At 41.4% G+C, this 24,703-nt stretch overlaps 2 protein-coding genes across 3 annotated transcripts in view; one reads left to right on the top strand and one right to left on the bottom strand.

Moving 5' to 3' along the window:
• Window positions 1–1,629: 1,629 nt before the first annotated feature.
• On the top strand, window positions 1,630–15,821 carry zbtb37 (zinc finger and BTB domain containing 37). The gene is made up of 6 exons (XM_034149848.1): window positions 1,630–2,267; window positions 3,731–4,243; window positions 8,030–8,416; window positions 8,546–8,639; window positions 9,181–9,477; window positions 10,636–15,821. The coding sequence occupies exons 2-6, from the start codon at window positions 3,732–3,734 to the stop codon at window positions 10,840–10,842; spliced, it is 1,497 nt and encodes a 498-aa protein (XP_034005739.1). The 5' UTR covers window positions 1,630–2,267; window position 3,731; the 3' UTR covers window positions 10,843–15,821.
• Window positions 15,822–21,622: 5,801 nt separating this feature from the next.
• The window catches only part of serpinc1 (serpin peptidase inhibitor, clade C (antithrombin), member 1), a 12,484-nt gene continuing 9,403 nt past the window's right edge, over window positions 21,623–24,703 (bottom strand). For both annotated transcript variants that reach the window (XM_034149853.1, XM_034149854.1), the window contains exons 7-8: window positions 24,146–24,210; window positions 21,623–22,651 (exon numbers count right to left, since the gene is read on the bottom strand). In XM_034149853.1, the coding sequence (XP_034005744.1) occupies window positions 22,475–22,651; window positions 24,146–24,210 (242 nt within the window). In that variant the 3' untranslated portion in view covers window positions 21,623–22,474. The remainder of the gene's footprint in view (window positions 22,652–24,145; window positions 24,211–24,703) is intronic.

Below are 24,703 nucleotides of genomic sequence, written 5' to 3'. Positions count from 1 at the left end.
CAGGAATTGTGACTTTAATCTCAGAATTCTTGGAGAATATTAACTCTGATTTATTTCTGAAAATCTCCGAATTCTGAGACAAAAGTCAGATTTCTGATTTTTGTCTCAGAATTCAGAGATTTTCATAAAAAAGTCAGAATTGTTTTTCTTCTCAGAAATACTTTACGTTTGGTTGGTTGTAAGCATAGACTGTTGTAAGAGGGACGAGGTGCGTCACGTGTTAATGTATCATTGGTGCTCGGGTTGACTGCCTGAACTAGCTCGCAGGCTTCGCCCCATTTGTTTACCTGAAGGATCTGCATCAGATTTAAAGACACGTCTCTGAAGGAGTCTCGATCACAAATCCTTTCATAAATCTGAAGTATAAAGAGTAAAAAAACACACAGAGGAAAAACAATATCCATTACCCTTAGAAATAAATATATTAAAGTGTAAATATCAGGTAAATATATATATGTAATGTTTATTAAGGGAAGAGGAGGAGAGGGCCTCTGCTGCCACCCTGAGGCCACATCTAGACATTACAATAACAACTTTTTTTAAATATATAAAGTAGAAAAAAACATATAAATCCTTATTTAAATACCTTAAAAATACGATAAGAATATACATCTAGAAACAAAGAAATGAACTAAACCATGAAAATTAATACAACAGAAAAATCATTGAAAGAATAGTAAAACAAGAAAATAAAGAATACAAACATTACATTAATACTGAAGACATATATAAGGCCCTTTCTCATTTCTCTAACGGTTCCCCTCCTCGACTCCTCTCTCCTCGGTTCCCCTCCTCTCTCCTCGGTTCCCCTCCTCTCTCCTCGACTCCTCTCTCCTCGGTTCCCTCCTCTCTCCTCGGTTCCCCTCCTCTCTCCTCGGTTCCCCTCCTTGACTCCTCTCTCCTCGGTTCCCCTCCTCTCTCCTCGGTTCCCCTCCTCGACTCCTCTCTCCTCGGTTCCCCTCCAATCTCCTCGACTCCTCCGCTCGCGGACTAAGACACGAGGATAGGAGTCGAGGATAGGAGTCGAGGAGGGGAGTTAGATAAATGAGAAAGGGCCTATAATTAATACAACAACAGCAACATATAAATAGAATAAAACATTTAAAAAACATTAATATATATCAGAAAAAAATATTACGAAAATAAATAAAAAAGGAAAATAAGATAAGATATACTTTATTGATCGTTATTGATCGTTATTGATCGTTACAGCAGCGTGGGAAAACAAAGGCTATGAAAGAGTAGAAAATAAACAAACATCTGAAAATAGTAAATAAAACAGAACTGAAAAGTGAGATATAAACACCGTGAAAGTTACACACCTGTAGTCCGTCTGACACACTCCATGAAGGGTCACTGCTAACACCTTACACACTGGTATCTCATTGGATATGCAGGTCTTGCAGACTAAATGTGTTAGCTGTAATTTAGCCCTTAAAGTTAAACCGTGTTTTATTTGTCAGATTTATATTTTCATTCTTTTAGATTGTTTTAATCTTCTTTTTGAGGTGTTTATATTGTATAATTATTTATTTCCTACACTTTTTTTTATTTCTAATGATGTGAAATACTCGTTTAACATGCTGCTGCAAAGAAATACATTCACACTTCTGGATTACTAAAGTATATCTTATCTTAAATTAATTCAAAGTAGCCACAAACAAAGCTGTGTTATTGGATTTATTCTCGGTTTTAATGTAAAATGATCGAAACAGGCTCTGACTTGGATGCGTGTGCGTGTGCGTGTGCGCGTGCTTGTGTGAACTCCACTTTTCTGCCAAACTCCAAGAGCCGTGATGACCCCTCTCTTCACAGGAGGCTGCTGGGAAATGGAGTCTTTCACTCAGCCGTTGAGCCAGCGCCCCTCCCGGTCGGGGACTACATTTCCCATCATGCTCCGCGCGTCTTCTTCCCTCCTTCCTTCCTTCCTGCAGCCTCGGCCCTTCTGCCGTAAAAAAAAAAAAGAAAAAAGAAGGAAGGAAGATGAGAAGCAGCCGCGCGCCGACACCGAGGAGCCGAACCGGAACCGAGTGCAGAACCGCAGAATGAGTCCAGAGGAACCATGGCCGAGGCGCGGCTGCTGACGGACCGGATATCAGGTGCTGTTCCGCGGCCCTGAAGAGACCCGGAGCCGCTGGAGAGACCCGGAGCCTGGAGGATCTGCAGGGCCGAACCGAGCCGAGCCGAGCCGTCCTGATGCTCAGCGGCTGTCTGCAGGGCTGAAGACCGCACCGTCCCTGAAACCAGAGCAGACCCCCCCCCCTCAGGTGAGAGAGACACACCTGGAGACATACCTGAGACCCGCAGCTAGGCCTGGTCCGGACCGCACGAGAGTTCTGATCCGGACCTCACGAGAGTTCTGATCCGGACCTCACGAGAGTTCTGATCCCACGAGAGCTGCAATAAATCCAGTAATCTGAACACATTTTAAGAACTAAAATATAGTAGAAGTATTCAGATCTTGTACTTGAGTAAAAGTAGAAGTACTCAGATCTTGTACTTGAGTAATAGTAGAAGTATTCAGATCTTGTACTTGAGTAAAAGTAGAAGTACTCAGATCTTGTACTTGAGTAAAAGTAGAAATACTCAGTAAAAGTAGAAGTACTCAGATGGTGTACTTGAGTAAAAGTAGAAGTACTCAGATCTTGTACTTGAGTAAAAGTAGAAGTACTCAGATCTTGTACTTGAGTAAAAGTAGAAGTACTCAGATCTTGTACTTGAGTAAAAGTAGAAATACTCAGTAAAAGTAGAAGTACTCAGATGGTGTACTTGAGTAAAAGTAGAAGTACTCAGATCTTGTACTTGAGTAAAAGTAGTAGTACTCAGTAAAAGTACTCAGATCTTGTACTTCAGTAAAAGTAGAAGTACTCAGTAAAAGTACTCATATCTTGTACTTCAGTAAAAGTAGAAGTACTCAGTAAAAGTACTCAGATCATGTACTTGAGTAAAAGTAGAAGTACTCAGTAAAAGTACTCAGATCTTGTACTTGAGTAAAAGTAGAAGTACTCAGTAAAAGTACTCAGATCTTGTACTTCAGTAAAAGTAGAAGTACTCAGTAAAAGTACTCAGATCTTGTACTTGAGTAAAAGTAGAAGTACTCAGTAAAAGTACTCATATCTTGTACTTCAGTAAAAGTAGAAGTACTCAGTAAAAGTACTCATATCTTGTACTTCAGTAAAAGTAGAAGTACTCAGTAAAAGTACTCAGATCATGTACTTGAGTAAAAGTAGAAGTACTCAGTAAAAGTACTCAGATCTTGTACTTGAGTAAAAGTAGAAGTACTCAGTAAAAGTACTCGTATCTTGTACTTCAGTAAAAGTAGAAGTACTCAGTAAAAGTACTCATATCTTGTACTCAGTGAAAGTAGAAGTACTCAGATCTTGAGTAAAAGTACTCAGATCTTGTACTTCAGTAAAAGTAGAAGTACACAGGTCTTGTACTGTATATTCTAGTTTTTTATATATTTCCTGTGTATGTTTGTATGTATTTTATAGTTTTTAATATAAGATGAGAGGAGAGAGATTCACACAGGTTAATAAAATCAAAGATACAAAATAAATAAATAAATAACTATGAAATAAGAAATGAATTAAAATGAACATATATTCATATTATATATATTTATATATTCCTGTGTATGTTTGTATGTATATTATAGTTTTTTACATATTTCCTGTGTATTGTATATGTATTTTACATGTATTGTATCTGTTGTGCGTGTCCCCTGCAGCATGGAGCGCTCCGGCAGCGTCCAGCTGGACATCCCAGACTTCAGTAACTCGGTGCTGTCTCACCTGAACCAGCTGCGCGTTCAGGGCCGTCTCTGCGACATCGTGGTCAACGTGCAGGGCCAGAGCTTCCGGGCGCACAAAGTCGTCCTCGCGGCCAGCTCGCCGTACTTCCGCGACCACATGTCTCTGGGCCAGATGAGCACCGTGTCGCTGACGGTCATCAGGAACCCCTCTGTGTTCGAGCAGCTGCTGAGCTTCTGCTACACCGGGCGCCTCTGCCTGCAGCTGGCCGACATCATCAGCTACCTGACGGCCGCCAGCTTCCTGCAGATGCAACACATTATTGATCGCTGCACGCAGATCCTGGAGGGGATCCATCTGAAGATCAGCCTGGGGGAGGAGGACGAGGAGGACGAGAATCGAGGGGGGCGAACGCTGGAGGCCGCGGTGCGAAGTGGAGCGAATCACTCCGGGTTGAGACTGATCAGCACCAGAGGGCAGAGATGGCAAAAGTACACACATCCTTTCCTCAAGTAGAAGTACAGATACTCGTGTTTAAAAATACTCTGGTGAAAGTAGAAGTACTGACTAAACTTCTTTACTCAAGTCAAAGTAAAGAGGGCTTTGAAATGTACTTCAGTAAAAAGTACCCATAACTAGCAGCTGTTTTAAAGAGTACCTGACCTCCCTTTATATTAATAGAACAATAATGTCATTGTTAGCTAATGAATGTTTCCATGCTGAACAACGGCAACATGACAACGTTTTCATTGGTCCCTCTTCTTTAGAGAAGACCAGGAAATGATGGATACACGGATCGTGTTCAAATCAATAGGCACGCAATGACTCTAAATAATAATGATCACGCCACCAAACACACATTCAAACTAAAGGAACCAGCCTGTTTGGGAAATGAGAGAAGTAGAAAGTACAGGTATTTGTGTTCAACATGTGAGAAGTAGAAAGTACAGGTATTTGAGTTCAACATGTAAGAAGTAGAAAGTACAGGTATTTGTGTTCAACGTGTAAGAAGTAGAAAGTACAGGTATTTGGGTTCAACATGTAAGAAGTAGAAAGTACAGGTATTTGTGTTCAACATGTAAGAAGTAGAAAGTACAGGTATTTGGGTTCAACATGTAAGAAGTAGAAAGTACAGGTATTTGGGTTCAACATGTAAGAAGTAGAAAGTACAGGTATTTGTGTTCAACATGTAAGAAGTAGAAAGTACAGGTATTTGGGTTCAACATGTAAGAAGTAGAAAGTACAGGTATTTGTGTTCAACAAGTAAGAAGTAGAAAGTACAGGTATTTGTGTTCAACAAGTAAGAAGTAGAAAGTACAGGTATTTGGGTTCAACATGTAAGAAGTAGAAAGTACAGGTATTTGTGTTCAACAAGTAAGAAGTAGAAAGTACAGGTATTTGGGTTCAACATGTAAGAAGTAGAAAGTACAGGTATTTGTGTTCAACATGTAAGAAGTAGAAAGTACAGGTATTTGGGTTCAACATGTAAGAAGTAGAAAGTACAGGTATTTGTGTTCAACATGTGAGAAGTAGAAAGTACAGGTATTTGTGTTCAACATGTAAGAAGTAGAAAGTACAGGTATTTGTGTTCAACATGTGAGAAGTAGAAAGTACAGGTATTTGAGTTCAACATGTGAGAAGTAGAAAGTACAGGTATTTGGGTTCAACATGTGAGAAGTAGAAAGTACAGGTATTTGAGTTCAACATGTAAGAAGTAGAAAGTACAGGTATTTGTGTTCAACATGTAAGAAGTAGAAAGTACAGGTATTTGGGTTCAACATGTAAGAAGTAGAAAGTACAGGTATTTGAGTTCAACATGTAAGAAGTAGAAAGTACAGGTATTTGTGTTCAACATGTAAGAAGTAGAAAGTACAGGTATTTGGGTTCAACATGTAAGAAGTAGAAAGTACAGGTATTTGAGTTCAACATGTAAGAAGTCAAAGTAAAAAGTCCTCAGAAAAATAAGTAGTGGAGTAAAGTACTGATACCAGAAACATTTATTTAAAGGTCCCCTATTATACTGTTTCTCATCAATATATCCCAGGTCTCAGATATATCCAGAACCTGTCTCTGATTGGCTGAAACACCAAACAGATCATTGCAGCATTACCCATAATCCCCTCTGTTTCAGCCCTGTTTCCAAAGTGCTGATTCTCTGTCTGTTACTTTAGATGAAAATAAGGAGCCCCTCCCCACGCCCCTCTGAGAGAGATTTGGTTACAAATAACTCAATAGGCGCGTTCACACCGGAGTACTTTGCCGTATTTAGTGCCGGCACTCAGAGCCCCGGCACGTATTACCCCAGGGCATTTAGTACAGATCGTGTTCACACCGGAGTACTTTTCCCTGAGGGAAGATTACGCAAATGAAGCCGCTGACGTCACTTCTTCTTCTTCTGCTTTGGGTTTACTGGCAGGCCACAAACCACTTCACGGCGTATACTGCCACCCGGAGTCCCCGGCCGGAAGTCCCCGGAGTTGGGGAAGGCTTCAGTAGAAGCTGCTGGGACTCCCAGCAGCTTCTACTGAAGCCTTCAGAGTAAATCTCCAGAACGCCGACACCTCCTCATCTCCACCGCTCCCATGTTTTCTTTTGTGTTGCCATAAGTTAGTCTCTCTGCGTTTGTGCGCTGGGCAAATGCTAATGCTAATAATGCTAATGCCAGGATAATAAAATGGCGGCTCGACAAAACTTTTTAGAGTTGTACGGGGCGTGGTTTGCAATTCGCCCAGCCAATCAGAACTGGGGCACTTTTCCCCAGGAAAGTACCATCTCTCAGCAGGCACTAAACATGGGGGTAAAAGTTCCAGAGATGAAGTGCTCTTTTTGGTGTGAACGCGACATAAGAGGTACTAACGGAACTAAACGCGAAAAGTACGGGGAAAAGTACTCCGGTGTGAACGCGGCTATTGGTGCTCTAGGAGGAGATTCAGGTGATAAGGGGGGGGGGGGGGTTACCTTGGTTGCTGATTGGCTAATGGTTGCACAAGACAAAACATCGTTATGACATCATAAAGTGGCCAAAATCTGATCAGCTCATTTTCAGACAGGTTTTTATAGAAATGGATCAAAAAGAGAGAGAATCTTTGAGACTCTGAACACAGAGGGGACACATGTTGATGTAGAAGAGACATGAAGAAGAGGGGACACATGTTGATGTAGAAGAGACATGAAGAAGAGGGGACACATGTTGATGTAGAAGAGACATGAAGAAGAGGGGACACATGTTGATGTAGAAGAGACATGAAGAAGAGGGGACACATGTTGATGTAGAAGAGACATGAAGAAGAGGGGACACATGTTGATGTAGAAGAGACATGAAGAAGAGGGGACACATGTTGATGTAGAAGAGACATGAAGAAGAGGGGACACATGTTGATGTAGAAGAGACATGAAGAAGAGGGGACACATGTTGATGTAGAAGAGACATGATGAAGAGGGGACACATGTTGATGTAGAAGAGACATGAAGAAGAGGGGACACATGTTGATGTAGAAGAGACATGAAGAAGAGGGGACACATGTTGATGTAGAAGAGACATGAAGAAGAGGGGATACATGTTGATGTAGAAGAGACATGAAGAAGAGGGGACACATGTTGATGTAGAAGAGACATGAAGAAGAGGGGACACATGTTGATGTAGAAGAGACATGAAGAAGAGGGGACACATGTTGATGTAGAAGAGACATGATGAAGAGGGGACACATGTTGATGTAGAAGAGACATGAAGAAGAGGGGACACATGTTGATGTAGAAGAGACATGAAGAAGAGGGGACACATGTTGATGTAGAAGAGACATGAAGAAGAGGGGACACATGTTGATGTAGAAGAGACATGAAGAAGAGGGGACACATGTTGATGTAGAAGAGACATGAAGAAGAGGGGACACATGTTGATGTAGAAGAGACATGAAGAAGAGGGGACACATGTTGATGTAGAAGAGACATGAAGAAGAGGGGATACATGTTGATGTAGAAGAGACATGAAGAAGAGGGGACACATGTTGATGTAGAAGAGACATGAAGAAGAGGGGACACATGTTGATGTAGAAGAGACATGAAGAAGAGGGGACACATGTTGATGTAGAAGAGACATGAAGAAGAGGGGACACATGTTGATGTAGAAGAGACATGAAGAAGAGGGGACACATGTTGATGTAGAAGAGACATGAAGAAGAGGGGACACATGTTGATGTAGAAGAGACATGAAGAAGTGGATTTTGCACAATAGGTGACCTTTAAGTAACAAAGTATTTGTACTCCACTACACTCTGCAGGGGGGCAGCAGAATGCGAGGCCATCAGTCCTGCAGATGATCCTCTCAGCCCTCCGCCCCCCGTGGAGAACAGCGGGATGGAGGGAGGCTCGTCCATCACCACCATTAGCGCAGGTCGTAAAGAACCGATCCTCCGCATCAACCGGGCCGGGCAGTGGTTCGTGGAGACCAGCAGCGAGCCGGAGAGGACCGGCAGCTCGGAGGAGGGCGGCGGCACCGAGAGGGTCCGGATCAAGAAGGAGAGGATGGAGGACTGGGGGAATCAGGAGGAAGAGGAAGGAGAGCCAATAGGAGAGGAGACCACCGTGATGATCGACACCTCGGGGAGAAGCACGCTGGTGACCGGGCCCAACGCCCAGCCGTCATCCAGCTTCAGCGAGGCGGACAGGTGAGATTCTACTGTCGTTGTTATAAAAATGTTTGGTTCGTAATTTTGTGGGCGGGGCTTAGCGGAGAGACAAACGGCAGGTTTGAGATGTTTGTAAAAGCTTGTCAAATTACCGTTTGTGTGTTTCAGGTTCAGTCCCACAGGCAGTGTCGTCGTCCTCGCCGAGCGTCAGAGAGCGAAGAGTGAGTCTCCGAGCCGAGCGGACGATCTGCGACCGCCTCAGGTACAGAACCAGAACCAGAACCAGAACCAATGAGGTCATTTGAACTGTCAAGTAAATAGAAACATCTCACTCGTCCCCGGCTTGAGCTTCAATCTCAGGATCCATGTATCTGTGATCCTCTCCAGAATGGAAGGAGTCATCACATACAGAGCATCAAGTAGTTCCTGAACAGTGTCCTTCACATGCTGATATCCAAGAGAGGGAGTTACACAGTCACAAGATGGAGGAATAGAAAGCAGTATTCAATGTTTACTTCAGATTAGCTCCACGTCAGAAATGAGCATGCTTGTCATATGTCTATCTCCATAGAGGCTGAATCATCATGTTAATCACATAGCTATCATATGCCTCAAACAGTCCTGATGCTCTTCTAGGTAATCACACATCCTGTCATGTTCACAGCTACAGTTGGGATACCTTTGTTATCATGCTACTCTCATGTTGGAAGAGGACATTCAGGATTTTCCCAACCGAAATGTCGCTTGGATTTCAGATCCAGTGATGCATGTTCTGGTTCAGTATTAACGTATTTTCTCATCAGGGCGAGGAGAACACCTCCTTTGATATGGGCGGCTACGAGGACTACCTGAGGGAGCAGGTGGGCGACCGCTGGTTCCGCTACAACCCGCGTCTCACCTGCATCTACTGCTGCAAGTCCTTCAACCAGAAGGGCAGCCTGGACCGCCACATGCGGCTTCACATGGGCATCACGCCCTTCGCGTGTCGCATCTGCGGGAAGAAGTACACGCGCAAGGACCAGCTGGAGTATCACATCCGCAAGCACACGGGCAACAAGCCCTTCCACTGCCACGTCTGCGGCAAGAGCTTCCCCTTCCAGGTAGGGATGGGAATGATTAATCCAATACTCGAATATTGAAACAATTCTTTCCTAGTTCCTTAGAGTCCAAGGGGATGTGTTCAAAAGTCCACATATACACAGAGGTATTACGTAACTAAGTACTTTTACTCAAGTACTAGATCTGAGTACTTCTACTTTTACTGAACCACAAGATCTGAGTACTTCTACTTTTACTGAACCACAAGATCTGAGTACTTCTACTTCTACTTTTACTGAACCACAAGATCTGGTATCAGTACTTTACTCCACTACTTATTTTCCTGACAACGTTTTTTTTTATGGGAGGGGTGCCTAAATGGATTACATATGAAATAGATTAATTAAATGTATACGACAGTGCCATTTTAGATATCTTTTTTTTTATAGGATATGTAAGATAACATAAGATAAGATGGACCTTTATTAATCCCCGTGGGGAAACTCAGTAGTTTAACAGCAACAGGGTAAGATTGAAAAACAAGACAGCACAGATTCTCACAGATTAGAGATTAATACATTTAAAGGTGGGGTAGGTCATTTTTGAGAAACCGGCTCGAGTGCGTAGAATCTTTAAAAATACACAACCAAAGAAAATCTGCCACTTCCTCACAGAGCCCCTCCTCCAACACACACGAACGCGCACATGACCAATGAGGGCACGAGATAAGTTTGTGCACAGATGGAAGGCTGACAGGCAGGTAGGCCATCCAGTTATTTTAGCCGGGCCGGCTCAGATGATTGGTCGTGCTTTTTACAGAACTACAGCTTCCACAGATGATATTTATTTATGGATTTATTGTCAAAGCACTTCAGATATTCATTGCTATCAGGATGTTAAGAGCATTCCATGGAATATAACAACAAGTGTATCTCGAGCCGGTTTCTCAAACTTACCTACCCCACCTTTAAGGATAAAATCAAATATAAATAATTAAAAAAGATAAATAACTATAAAATATGAAATGAATTAAAATGAACATATATACATATTGGGTCATGTGTACATATTATGTACATGTGTGTGTGAAAGCAGTGAATACAGTGTGTATTTTATGTCCAGTAATTGTAAAAAATGTTAAAAAAATTCGGTTAACCGTTTTTTTAGGGGTTGAATATTCGAATATAAATATGCTTTCAAATTCCCATCCCTACTTCCAGGCCATCCTCAACCAGCACTTCCGTAAGAACCACCCGGGCTGCGCTCCCCAGGAGGCCCAGAGCGCGTCGCCAGAGACCACCACCACCTCCGTGACCTCCAGAGGGGGGCCCAGCGACGAGGCCTCGCCCAGCCAGGAGGAGGGAGAGGGCGGGGGGGCGTACGGAGAGGGACCCCAGGCCTCCGTCTCCACCACGGGGCCCGACTAAAACCCCTGAACTGTCTCCGCTTTAAACCGCATCTACCTTCACAAAGCTACCCAACAGATGAAGCTCAATGAAGAAACGCCACACACTCCAACAACCTCAGTCGCCACGCCACGTGGGTCTTTTACGTTACAGATTTCTACTTTTATATTTACAGTTACAGGTTCAACAGACAAACGGCTCAGTGCCAGAGCAACACTAAAACCTTCATATCTGCCTCGAGACAATCCAGAGCGGCGCGGTTAATATTCATATTTATAAAAGTAATCCTGCACGCTCTCTAAAGTGCCACAGCGGCAATACAACATTTAGATGCACAAAAAGTCAGACTGTTAAAGTTCCTGTGTGATCAGAGTTCCTTTCTCATGAAGCTTAGTGGGAAAACATTACACACTAATTATCTCAGTGCTAACCATTAGTTTAATTTGCATCATCAGTACAGTGATCATTTGCTCTTTAAGTGATAGATATAGGAGAATATCTCCACAGACTCCAAGGAGACATCTTCAAATATATGTTTGTGTCTGATCGAAGAGTGTAACTTTATTGTTAGAAGATAAAGAAAAACATGAACTGTCTAGAAGGGCACTTTACCAAGACCAGTTAACACAAGTTATACATAATTCATGTCTGCACCTCCCTAAGATTCATCAAAATGGGGCCAGACAAACATAACCTCCTTGGAATTGGTGTTACTAATCTCATCTAAAAATAACCTCGATTTAATATTCTAAAGACATGGTCCACTAACTTTCCTATTCCCAGAGCTTTCCACTGGTTCCCTTGGTCTTCTTTAGAGAATCCGACCTGCTCAGCTGTCATCAGGTAATCTAGGGAAAGGACTTCAACCCTCATTTATTAAAGTCCAATGTTACCTCTCTGCCTGGTTAACACTGAGAGGGAAGAAGGTCATGGGAGGAAAGCTCCAATGATTTAGTTTCAATCATCAGGTAAAGAACTCTGATCACATGGGATTACCTAATTTGGCTGTAAAATATACAATTCAGATTTATTGATTGATAGTTAGGGCTGTACCGAACACAACAAAACTAACAATATTATATTATTATTGCAATTCAATTTCAGAGGTAGCTGCGTACAAATGTTTCAATATTTTCCAATAAATCCAGAGCGTTGGAAAGACCAAAGTCAAAAACATTGTTAAAACTATTCACAACATGTTTTTATCCAACCAAAATAGAGTATATACTGTAGGAATTATTGATTTTGTATCAGAACCAGGAGTAATTACATGTGGTGTTCCACAGGGATCCATATTCGGACCCCTAACTCTTTATCCAAAATATGTAAATTATATATTTTAAACCTGCAGGTGATTGTGAGCTCCTTCTGAATGCTGACAATTCAGTTTGCATTTATTAAAAAAAAGTTTGATTTTCACAACATTTCACAAAGTTTAAAAAAATAATAGACTAGACAGTAGTTTAACAGCAACAGGGTGAGAATGAAAAACAGGACAGCACAGATGCAGACAAGATTAAATACAATTAAAGATTACAATTATATACAGGTAAGTAACTTTTAGAATTAAATGAACATATATACATATTTGAGTCATATATACATATTAAATATATTTACTTGTATGTAATCTAACAGCACCACGAGTACATTTATACGACCACAATATCAAACCGCAGTATTGAACACTAACGCTCGGTACAGCCCTGCAGAAACCTAAGAGCTTGTGAGGTTCTGGTGCACCTGGCAGCCTGTTGACGAAGATAAGCTACACCGCTCAGTTACCTCTCATCACGACGCAATACAGCTGCTGCCCCGCACAGCACCACCGGGGGGCGCTCTCACCACAGGGCCCCCAGAGACTTCTCAGATATTTTTATAAACAAGCATGACTTCTTCTTCTTTTTTTTTGCTTTTTCTTGGACACTTTTTTTGCTCTGACAATGTGTGTAACGAACGAGGAGGCCGAGTCACGACCCGACCGGGAACTTATTGTTTGGGACGCATTCAATCTGCTGCACGTCCGCGAGGGAAACGGGGTTTAGCTAGGGGGGGTTAGAAAGATCGATATATCTTATAATATCATTTACATTCAAAGACTCGTCTCAGACGTCGGCTTATATTTGAGTTAAAACACGTTAGATATCTGTCCTGTAATCTGTCTTTTACGATTTGATTTACATCGTAACGGAGACCAGGAGTCGAGTAAGGGAAGAAAAGTAAACATTATAACTAAGATTTTATGCATTTGGCGATGTATTCTTTATACGCAGATAGTTAGACGTATAATTAGTTAAAAATCTCTGTACACTTTACTTTCCGGAGATGCTATTAACAATTATTTTCCTCAGCTCTGTTCAGTGATTCTGGTTTATTGGAATATTTTGCTGAAAAAAAGTTGGAAAAAGGCTCTAAATTGTCGTACGCAACTTATAACCAGAACATATTAACATTAGCTAACGTAGCTTTTGTCCATTAATGCTTGATTTTCGATCGTTCATAGATGGAAAAAGCTTAGTATTACAACTTTACATTTCCAGACAGAGAAGCTTGCAATTCACATCATCAGGAAATCGCTTCTAGCCTTTTTTATTTTACATTACACAAATGGCAAATTTATCGTACAAATGCGATAATTATCGTACATCCGACAGCTCTGTTTCTTATCTTCCCAGCGTCCTCATTGTTATGGGCTATAGTCGCAGTTTAAAATGCTAAAGAACGAAGGCAGATGGACGTCTCAAATACAGTTTGAAAACATGTAAAAAAGAGTATGACATGAGGGTTTACACAAATAACCGGATTTTAACATTGTTAAAACTATTCACAACATGTTTTTATCCAACCAAAATAGAGTATATATGGTAGGAATTATACTTTTTTTTAATCAGAACTGGGAGTAATTACATGTGGTGTTCCACAGGGATCCATCTTGGGACCCCTAACTCTTTATCTAAAATATGTAAATGATATATCTTTTCGAATTTTCCGAACGTATAACGAGCGTAGGGTCCCGTGCAGCAGAGGTAATGCGTCCCACTGTCGGGTCAGTGATCGGGGGGGGCGGGGGTTTCCCCGTCAGACAGGATGGATGTATTCTCCGGACCATTGAGCCGGACTTAAACCCTCAACAGGTCTCAGATCAGCAACCGGAGGGCGGCGGGTCCGGACACCAAAGGAAAGAGGACGAGGAACTTCAGCACTTATCAGAGAGAGAGGATCAAAAAACTTTTTATAAGAACAATATAAATCACATATTATCAGACGTATTTAAACTACTATGATGTTTTTTTTGTTTTTGCATAATGTAAGTCAGCTGGTAGCACGTGGAGCGGCGGTTTTGGGTTTTTCTACAGCGCCGCCGTGAGTCTGACGTTTTTATGCAAGAAGCCAGCGGCTGTGACTGTTCAGGCGAACACAGGAACCTTCAGGTATTCAGACTCTCTTTCCGTTAGCCCACGTAGCAGAGCGCTAACGGCTAAACCTCAGAAACCTGTCAATAAACTTAGACTGCAGCCGCGGGAGAGGGGGGGGGGGAATCCCGCGAGTCAAAACCCAGGGCTGGGCAACATAGAACAACTCTCTCCAATGCACCAACTACACAACCTCTCCAATGCACCATGGCAACAGAAAATACTGCTCTCCGATTGGCTGACAGGTATTCGTTAAACTCCTGTTAGCTTACTGATTTCTTTATTCTGAATAATGTCATGAATCTGATACGGGTCATGTAGACAGCATATTCTTTATTGTTCCCTGTTCTGAATGCAGTATTCTCAGATGAAGGCGTGTGTGATTTGCTGATATTATTCAGGTTTTAGGAGGATTATTTGTACGTGTATGCAGCACATTCACAATGAGAGGCTCGGTTTTTGTTCTCTTGCAGAGCGCTAAGAAATGTTTACTTGGTAAATAAGAAACTTGTGAAGCATATTTTAGGAACTGCGGCTTTGTGTTGCATAGTGTTAGCTGATGAAGTGAAAAAGTGCATCAGGAAAAACAAAAAACTCCTCAAAGAAAAACTTTTTACAAGCTAAAACGTGCCGTGTTGCCCAGCTCTGAGAGAAAAAGGAAAAAGTCTTGCAGGAACAAACAGACTGAAGTCATTCAGAGAGGAGCAGAAAAATAACTCGACAAGTCTGACCGAGTCCACACGTGCACAGGTTTCTCTGAGTTTTGGCCTCTTATACTCACGCTGATTTAAGTCACTAAAACACCTCTTAATATGTCAGTTTATCTAACCTGCTAACAGGACCTTTCAAATGTTTACACATTAATATATTTTCTGAATCTACATCAACAACTCACCTCACAGGTTTTCCTTCTTTTTTTAAATCCATAAAAAGGTTCAAAACACCTGAGTACGTGTGGACTAGGCCTATTCGCTGCTGATCAAGACGTTTGGGGTTACGTTTGGTCACCAGTGATATTTTTACAGACTGAATATTTCTGTCCTCTCTGCACATCATTTTATAACTCAGTTAAAGTCACAAATCGCTGCTTCCAGATCAGATGCTGGACTCGAGTCCGGTCCCGCCCGGAGGAACCCGGAGGAGGAAAACTCGGATCAGAGTATAGACGACAATAATATGTTAAATAAAATACTAAGAAGTACGCGGTGAGGGGGTAGTATTCGAGAAAATCTTTAAAATGTATTAAACTTGTACATTTCCGAGCGAAAGTCTTGAATATCTTGAAAAATATATAGATTTTCTCTCCGAATGTAACTCCCCTTTTGGGGCTCCTTAATCTAAAATTGCATTTATACACAGTCTTGATTTGTTTAAATGAAGTGCTGCGTAGTCAAATATAGATTTCACTTCAAATAATGTATAGAAACAGGCAGTAAAAGTGATTTCCAGTTTGAAAAAGTAATACAAAGATTCTTCTTGTATTAACACTGTGGGTGTTTCTCAATCGCGAGTAAAGCTGCTTCAGAGCCACTATTTCAAGCATACTACGTCATCGAGTGCCGCCGAAGTACTGTTCCAATGTCCAGCATACTTGGAAATCTACCGAGCCCGGCGTACTCCGTTTGGAGAAATATCGAGGCTGCACATGAGTAGACTCTGCGGTCTTAGAATCCCCACAATGCTTTGCGCACGGACCAATTTCCCCAAATCTGTGGCGGAAGATGTAAGAGGCGGGGCCTCTCATATGACGCACACCTGCACACTTGCTAGCGTGTTCCACTTATTCTTGACTCGCTTCTGAAGCAAGATGCTCGGCAGACATGTGCTACCAAGCAAGCGTACTCGCGATTGAGAAACACCCAGATATTTTGAGTGTTAAGCATCACATATATAAAAAAAACATGTTTGAATTTACTCAAGTTCTAAATGAATGTTTTAAAGACTCACAATCCGACTCTTCCTCCTCCTCCTCCTCTTCATCTCAGTTAAACTGTGAAAACAGCTCAACCTCATCTTCATCGGTTTACTTTCAAAACGCCAAACGTTGGTTTCACGTCTCCTCAGCTTCTGGCTCTTTTATTATTTTGTACTGTGTGAATCAGATGTTTTACGATATCCAGTAATATTGACCACGACATGCCTAATTATAAATCATTTAGCTATATTCACTTAATGAGATTACTCTTTACTGTTGATTCCTCAAAGTATATCCTAATATATCGATGCAGAGTCAAAAAGAAACGTTTAGTAAATTAACTTTTAATACTGTACATGTTATTTTAAAGAGGAGGTACTTAACACGTGTCGTAGGAACCGGAAAAGGTTTTATGTGAAAATGCTTTATGTTGCATGTCTCTGTTGGTGGAGGGGGGGGGGGGGGGGGGGAAGGTTGATTATAAGTTTAGAAAAATGTGAAGAAGCTTCTTTCACCATGACCACTAGATCTGTCACAGGTCGCCTCCACAGGAAATAAAGCACTTTAAGTGTCCACAGCCACGCCTCGTTCTTTACCTGCACACATTACCCACAATGCACCTGACGAGAAAACACCTTTTATCAAATCAAATCAAATCAAGTTTTATTTATAAAGCACATTTAAAAGCGATTTTTGGTCGAGCCAAAGTGCTGTACATGTAATAAAAACACTTTACTACAATCACAATAAAAGACAATAAATTACAACAGATATAAAAAATTAAAAAAGACACAGGGAAAAGTCAGGAGTCGTGCTCCGCTCTGACTAGAAGGCCAGAGAGAAGAAGTGTGTTTTTAGAGTAGATTTAAAAACCCCTAGGGTCTGGGCCGACCTCACATGGAGGGGCAGAGTGTTCCAGAGCCTAGGGCCAGCTGCTGAGAAGGCTCGGTGCCCTCGGGTTTTGAGCCTGGTCTTGGGCACTACCAGCAGCAGCTGGTCAGCAGACCTTAAAGCTCTGGCTGGGGTGTAGCGCTGGAGGAGTTCAGCTATATAGGCCGGAGCCAGCCCATTTAGTGCTTTAAAAACAAATAAAAGGAGTTTAAAATCAATTCTGAACCGAACTGGTAGCCAGTGCAGTGAGGCCAGAATAGGGGTGATGTGGTCACGCTTTTTGTGGCCCGTCAGCAAACGTGCAGCTGCGTTTTGGACTAGCTGTAAGCGTTTAATTGAGTCCTGGTCCATACCCACGTACAGAGCGTTGCAATAGTCCAGTCTTGAGGTTACAAAGGCGTTAATAACCCTTTCTAAGTCATTAAAAGATAAATACGACTTTTATCTCGTTAGATGTACGGACATCTACTGTAGTAATCAGTATTAGATAGTTAGCTCTAAGATAAATAGTTCAAATAATTAGCTAAAATGAACAGTTAAAATAGGAAACGGTAACGGATAAACAATAGAAATAATTAGCTCAACATAGGGGATAACCAGCTAAAAGACTAACAGACTGTTGAAGTAGTTAGCGAAAAGTACCACAAACTGTTTTAAATAATTAGGGGATTAATAGTTGTAATTGTAAGCTAAGTTGTATGCTAATAGCTAGCTAAGTATTGAATAAACAGTTAGCTAAAGCTTTTAAATAGCTGTTTATCTGTTCTAACGGATAACAAATAGTTCAGACAACTCATGTGTTTCTTAATATGTTTATTAGAAGCAGCATATAGTTGAGTTTGGCGTCTAGAGTCTAAACTAATCATTTTAACTAATCAAAAAATATAGTTTATTCAATAATAAATAAATATGTGAATCATAACAGTGATTGACAGCTGATAGGAATAATATGATTGTTAATATCATCATATTCATTCAGACAAACATCGATGAGACAGTTAATTAATGTACCTATAGCAGCAGTCTGCATAGATTTGGTTCCCCTGCTGGTCTAAGAGTGAAACAAACTCATTCAGTTATTGTTCAGTTAAAATTCATTAAATGATGTCTGCCACCTTATATATGTAAGGCTTTACTGATGTGCCACAATAATGTCACCTATGTTATTGAGTTAAAATATTAATATTGTGGCTTTCCAAGTTAAAGGTGGGGTAGGTAAGTTTGAGAAACCGGCTCGAGATACACTTGTTATATTCCATGGAATGCTCTTAACGATGATAGCAATGAATATCTGAAGTGCTTTGACAACAAATCCATAAAAAAATGTCATCTGTTGAAGCCGTAATACTGTAAAAACCACGACCAATCATCTGAATGTGTTTGGTTAGTTGTAAGAGGGACGAGGTGCGTCACGTGTTAATGTATCATTGGTGCTCGAGTTGACTTCCTGAACTAGCTCGCAGGCTTCGCCCCATTTAGGTAATAGTTATGAATTAACAATTCAATGTAAGTAGTAAACCGTTGAAATACTTAACGTTAGGGAACAGTTAGCTAGAAGTAACGGATAAACAGTTGTAATTGTAAGCTAAGTTGTAGGCTAATAGCTAGCTAAGTAATGGGTAAACAGTTTAGCTTAAAGAAACGGCTAACAGATATAAAAGTTAACGTAAAAAGAGGAATGGGTAGCTTAAAGTAATGAATAAACAGTTTAAATAATTAGCTAAAAGTAAGGGATACACAGTTAGCTAAAGCTTTTAAATAACTTGATCTGTTTTAACGGATAACAGTTTAAATAGTTAGCTAACAGTAACGGCTAACAGATGAAACAGTAAGCTAAAAAAACTGAAGAAATAGCTGAAAGTAAAAAAATAAAAGTAGTTTACTAAAAGTAACGGATAACCAGTTGAAATAATTACCTAAAACATTACAGAAAATATAATATTTAGCTTAAAGGGCCCATGTCATGCTTTTCCGGTTATTACCCGTCCCCTTGTGTTATGAAGGTGTTTCTGCATGTAAACGGTCTGCAGAGTCAAAAACCCTCAAAGTACACCCTGTAGCGAGTAAAACTCTAACACAGAAAATACCTCCCCAAAACGCCTCGTTGGAGATTCCTCATTTTCCATTGTTTACTTCCTGGGTACTGTGACGTGTGAACACCCAGAGGCCACACCCTCTGCCAGCCTTTCACGAAACAAAGCTTCCCAAACCTTTTAGGATTCATGCCGGATATGTAGAGCGTAGGACACTGAAGAACGATGCTGTTCCTACTTTGTTTGGACCAGCGGGAGATTCGGGTACACAACCTGTAAGTATTCATTGTTGTTTGTGTATTTATGATGTTTAAAACAAACAAGGTATCTACCACGACTGTTTCAATGGGTAAACGTTTTTCGGGCTACTAAGTTGGGATGGTGGAGAAATGCTCTCTGCAGACCCATTCTCACAGCGTTATAAACCTCTTACTCAATATCAAGCCACACTTATTGTTTTTACTTCGGCTGTGAGTGTGTGTGCTCAGGATGAGTTTCGCTTGTTCTCGCTGTATCGCCGACCCGGAAGCCTGTCTGCGAGCAGCAACGAGCCTCGCAACGTCCCGACCAATCAGAGCACACTGTGCTCACAGGGAGGGGGGGCAGGAGCTCCAACAAGCCGTTTAGGACAGAGAGTGAATACACATACTTTACAGAGATGCTGTATGAGAAACCAATGTGAGTTTGGAACATTGCTCAGTATGAATCTATTCTAGTAGACCTCAACAATGGAATTATGATCAGTAGAAATGGCCATGACACGGGACCTTTAAACTAATGACTAACAGATGAAACGGTAAGCTAAACACAACAATTAAACAGCTAAAGGTGTAGCATAAACAGATTAAATTGCTAAGAGTAACAGATGAACAGCTAAACGTATAACAGTTGCAATAGATGAGAGTAACACCTACGTCACTTCCGGGGCGAAAAGTACGACCCCGCCCACTTTTAGGGGAAAACAACGCTGTCATTTGAATGGCGGTCAATACAAATTCTGAAGTGTTTGCCAATCCGATCAGAAATGTTTGAAAACCGTGGATTTGTGGATCTTCAAAGAGCCCGATGACGATGGCCAGTCAGGCAAACTATTACATTAAATCATTGGAAATCGACGATTGGGCTCGATATATGGTTCAATTCAAATCAGTAGGCGAGGCTGTCATTTTGCCAGCTGTTACTCTCATGAGCGAGGTGGAAAATAATAGTTGTATCATGCCAACAAGCTGCTGTGTCGTTTATTGCTCCTCAAACATTAAAAGAAATCCAGAGTTACGTGTTTCTGAACTTCCTCTAAGAACAAAGGACACTAAAGAAGAGCTCTGTGGCTTCAGGCTCGACCGCCATTCAAATGACAGCGTTGGTTTCCCCCAAAAGTGGGCGGGCCCGTAAAGTGACGTAGATGTTACTCTCATCTATAGAGAGGCGAAGTCCCTCCCTTTCCGGGGGACCTCCATGGGACCTTATGTCGGAAAAAGTTTGTATTGAAGTCAATGGAGAGAGAAAGATTATCTTTTGATCCCGTTTGAATTGTGCCACGAATTACACATATGATGTTTGTCAATTTAAAGGATAATTTTGCAAGTCAAAAACGTGTCGTAAAACTGTGAAGTAACACTTTTCTTTGTGTGAAACCGCTCAATGAACTCCATCTCCCGTCTCGCACCACACACCCAGACGGCCGTCACGTTGGCACATTTCACTTCTTTCTTTCAGAATGAGGCGGAAAGTATTAAAAGAGGTGAAAATCACTCCAAGTCTGGGCATGTTGAGAGCTGTACATACACACAAGAGGAGTTAGTCGGTTCCTAAGAGCCAGCATGCGGGACCGGGACTCTGGGATTTGTAGTCTTTCTAGTTGCGTATTTTTCATAGTCTTATATTTCAACAGTTTTACGACAAACTGTGACTTTTTTGACATGGAAATTATTTTTTAAGATTGACAAACATCATATGTGTAATTTGTGGCACAATTCAAACGGGATCGAGAGATAATCTTTCTCTCTCCATTGACTTCAATACATAATTTTTCCGAAATAAGGTCCCATGAGTCCCACCGGAAGGGGAGGGACTTCGCCTTTCTATGGACATCGATCACCTACTGCTATATTTAACCATATATCGAGCCCGATCGTCGATTTCCAATGATTTAATGTAAGTGTTTGCCTGACTGGCCATCGTAATCGGGCTCTTTGAAGATCCACAAATCCACGGTTTTCTTACATTTCTGATCGGATTGGCAAAAACTTCAGAATTTGTAAATGACAGCTTTGTTTTGCCCCAAAAGTGGGCGGAGCCGTACTTTTTGCCCGGAAGTGACGCATGTGTTACTCTCAACAGATAAGCGGCTGAAACAGTTAGATACATATAACGACTGACAGTGGAAATGGCTAGTTTAATGTAATGGATAAACACTTAGCTAAAAGTACTGAATTTACAGCTAAAAGTAATTTTTTTGTGTTAAAACAGTTAGCTTAAAGTTACGGATCAGTACACAGAAACGTATCCATCTTAAATAATGAGTTAAATAATGGATGCAGACAACAACGTGTTCTGTTACAGTCATTTAATGTATTTACACTGATTAATACTCCATGTATTCGTTTATTGGATATCAGGGACCTCAGACTTCTCGCTGCTGATCCAAACTGCAGAATGTGAATTTATTTAACATTTAAAACACAGAAGAAGAGAAAGACTTTTGGTCATTATTTATTTTAGTTAATTTCACAAAGTAAACAAAGGGAAGAGACGTGTATTTATTCTGATATTTGTGGAGGAAATTCTTAAGAGAAACTGATCAATTATTCATGGACAAAGTTTGTCTTTTGTTATATTTAATAAAGTAATAAAGAAAGTAAATATCTCTGATTGGCTGAAACACCAAACAGATCATTGCAGCATTACCCATAATCCCCTCTGTTTCAGCCCTGTTTCCAAAGTGCTGATTCTCTGTCTGTTACTTCAGATGAAAATAAGGAGCCCCTCCCCACGCCCCTCTGAGAGACATTTGGTTACAAAGAACTCAATGGTGCTCTAGGAGGAGATTCAGGTGATAAGAGGGGGTGGGGGGGGTTACCTTGGTTGCTGATTGGCTAATGGTTACACAAGACAAAACATCGTTATGACATCATCAAGTGGCCAAAATCTGATCAGCTCATTTTCAGACAGGTTTTTATAGAAATGGATCAGGACAAAAAGAGAGAGAATCTTTGTTCCTGAAAAACATGTTGATGTAGCAAAGACATGTAAAAGTGGATTTTGCATCATAGGTGACCTTTAACATCTGTCTCTGTTAAACACATCCAAGACTAAAAATACAGTTTAACAGCGTAAAAGGCAATCAGAGTATAAGACTATATGTTTTAAATGATTATATGATAATTTGCCCCTGGTTTGAGTTACTGGGTGCAGGGGTCTGCCACCCTGGCGGTGAACAGCAGAGCGTTGATGCTCTTCTCTCTGATCAGCAGCAGGAAGGGTCTGTTCACCTGGAACACCTCTCTGTCGAAGTTGATGGATCGACCCACCGCCACCACACCTGTAGCCGCTGCCGCCTCGCTGCCCTCCTCGTTCACCTGCAGGGACACAACAGATTCACTCTTATTGCCCCTTCTGCTTGGAATAATATACAGAAAGCGGTACCGTAGTGGGCCGGTCGGATCAGTCACTAGCACAAATTAAATTCTGGAAGGTCATTTAAGTGAACATTTTATAAATATTCCAATTACATGCATGAAAAGAATTAAAATAAATTGCACTAAATGAACGTCTTTAAAAACACCACCCTAAGAATAATACATTTAAAAATGAAATGTAAAAATAAACAAATATATTATTTAGGAATTATTATTTAATACCAATATGTATTTATTTATTTAAAAACATAATTTAAACCTCCTTCCAGTTTTATTCCTGATAAAACAGCTGTGCAGCGAACATGCAGAGGACTGTCCCGTAACTCAACAGGTGAGTACAGGTAACCTCACAGGTGACAGGTAACCTCACAGGTAACCTCACAGGTAACCTCACAGGTAACCTCACAGGTGACAGGTAACCTCACAGGTAACCTCACAGGTAACAGGTAACCTCACAGGTGACAGGTAACCTCACAGGTAACCTCACAGGTAACCTCACAGGTAACAGGTAACCTCACAGGTAACCTCACAGGTAACAGGTAACCTCACAGGTGACAGGTAACCTCACAGGTAACCTCACAGGTAACCTCACAGGTAACAGGTAACCTCACAGGTGACAGGTAACCTCACAGGTAACCTCACAGGTAACAGGTAACCTCACAGGTGACAGGTAACCTCACAAGGTAACCTCACAGGTAACCTCACAGGTAAACAGGTAACCTCACAGGTGACAGGTAACCTCACAGGTAACCTCACAGGTAACCTCACAGGTAACCTCACAGGTAACAGGTACCTCACAGGTGACAGGTAACCTCACAGGTAACAGGTAACCGTCACAGGTGTAAACCTCACAGGTAACCTCACAGGTAACCTCACAGGTAACAGGTAACCTCACAGGTAACCTCACAGGTAACCTCACAGGTAACAGGTAACCTCACAGGTGACAGGTAACCTCACAGGTAACAGGTAACCTCACAGGTAACCTCACAGGTAACCTCACAGGTAACCTCACAGGTAACAGGTAACCTCACAGGTGACAGGTAACCTCACAGGTAACAGGTAACCTCACAGGTAACCTCACAGGTAACCTCACAGGTGACAGGTAACCTCACAGGTAACCTCACAGGTAACAGGTAACCTCACAGGTAACAGGTAACCTCACAGGTAACCTCACAGGTGACAGGTAACCTCACAGGTAACAGGTAACCTCACAGGTAACCTCACAGGTGACAGGTAACCTCACAGGTAACAGGTAACCTCACAGGTGACAGGTAACCTCACAGGTAACCTCACAGGTAACCTCACAGGTAACAGGTAACCTCACAGGTAACAGGTAACCTCACAGGTAACCTCACAGGTAACCTCACAGGTAACAGGTAACCTCACAGGTAACCTCACAGGTAACCTCACAGGTAACCCCGCCTCTTTACTGACCTCCAGGAAGGCTTTGTGGAAGGCGTCTGAGATGTGCAGACCTTCACCTCCGTCCTCCAACATCCCTGAAACACAGACGCACTTTAAACTACAGACAGTGTCACTCAAACGTACATCTTAGAATCAGTTTCAACATAGAAGGATTTTATCTCTGTGGTTTGTTGCTTTCAATGTCCTTTGTTTATAATAGGAAATCCCTCGTCAGAAGAACTGTAAAAACTGTATAAATCCTGAACGCCCCACATTTATTTAAACCCAGAATCATTTTAGATCCCAAACGTCCTATAATAATTTGGATCATGAATGCCCCACACACAAGATCATTTTCTGTCACCACATCCGTTTCCTGGTCTTCTCTAAAGAAGAGGGACCAATGGAAACGTTGTCATGTTGCCGTTGTTCAGCATGGAAACATTCATTAGCTAACAATGACATTATTGTTCTATTAATATAAAGGGAGGTCAGGTACTCTTTAAAACAGCTGCTAGTTATGGGTACTTTTTACTGAAGTACATTTCAAAGCCCTCTTTACTTTGACTTGAGTAAAGAAGTTTAGTC

Source organism: Trematomus bernacchii, unplaced genomic scaffold (assembly GCF_902827165.1).
Source record: "Trematomus bernacchii unplaced genomic scaffold, fTreBer1.1, whole genome shotgun sequence".
Taxonomy (NCBI): Eukaryota; Metazoa; Chordata; class Actinopteri; order Perciformes; family Nototheniidae; genus Trematomus; species Trematomus bernacchii.
Note: the sequence above shows the minus strand (reverse complement) of the source record. Positions and strands in the feature narration are given on the sequence as shown.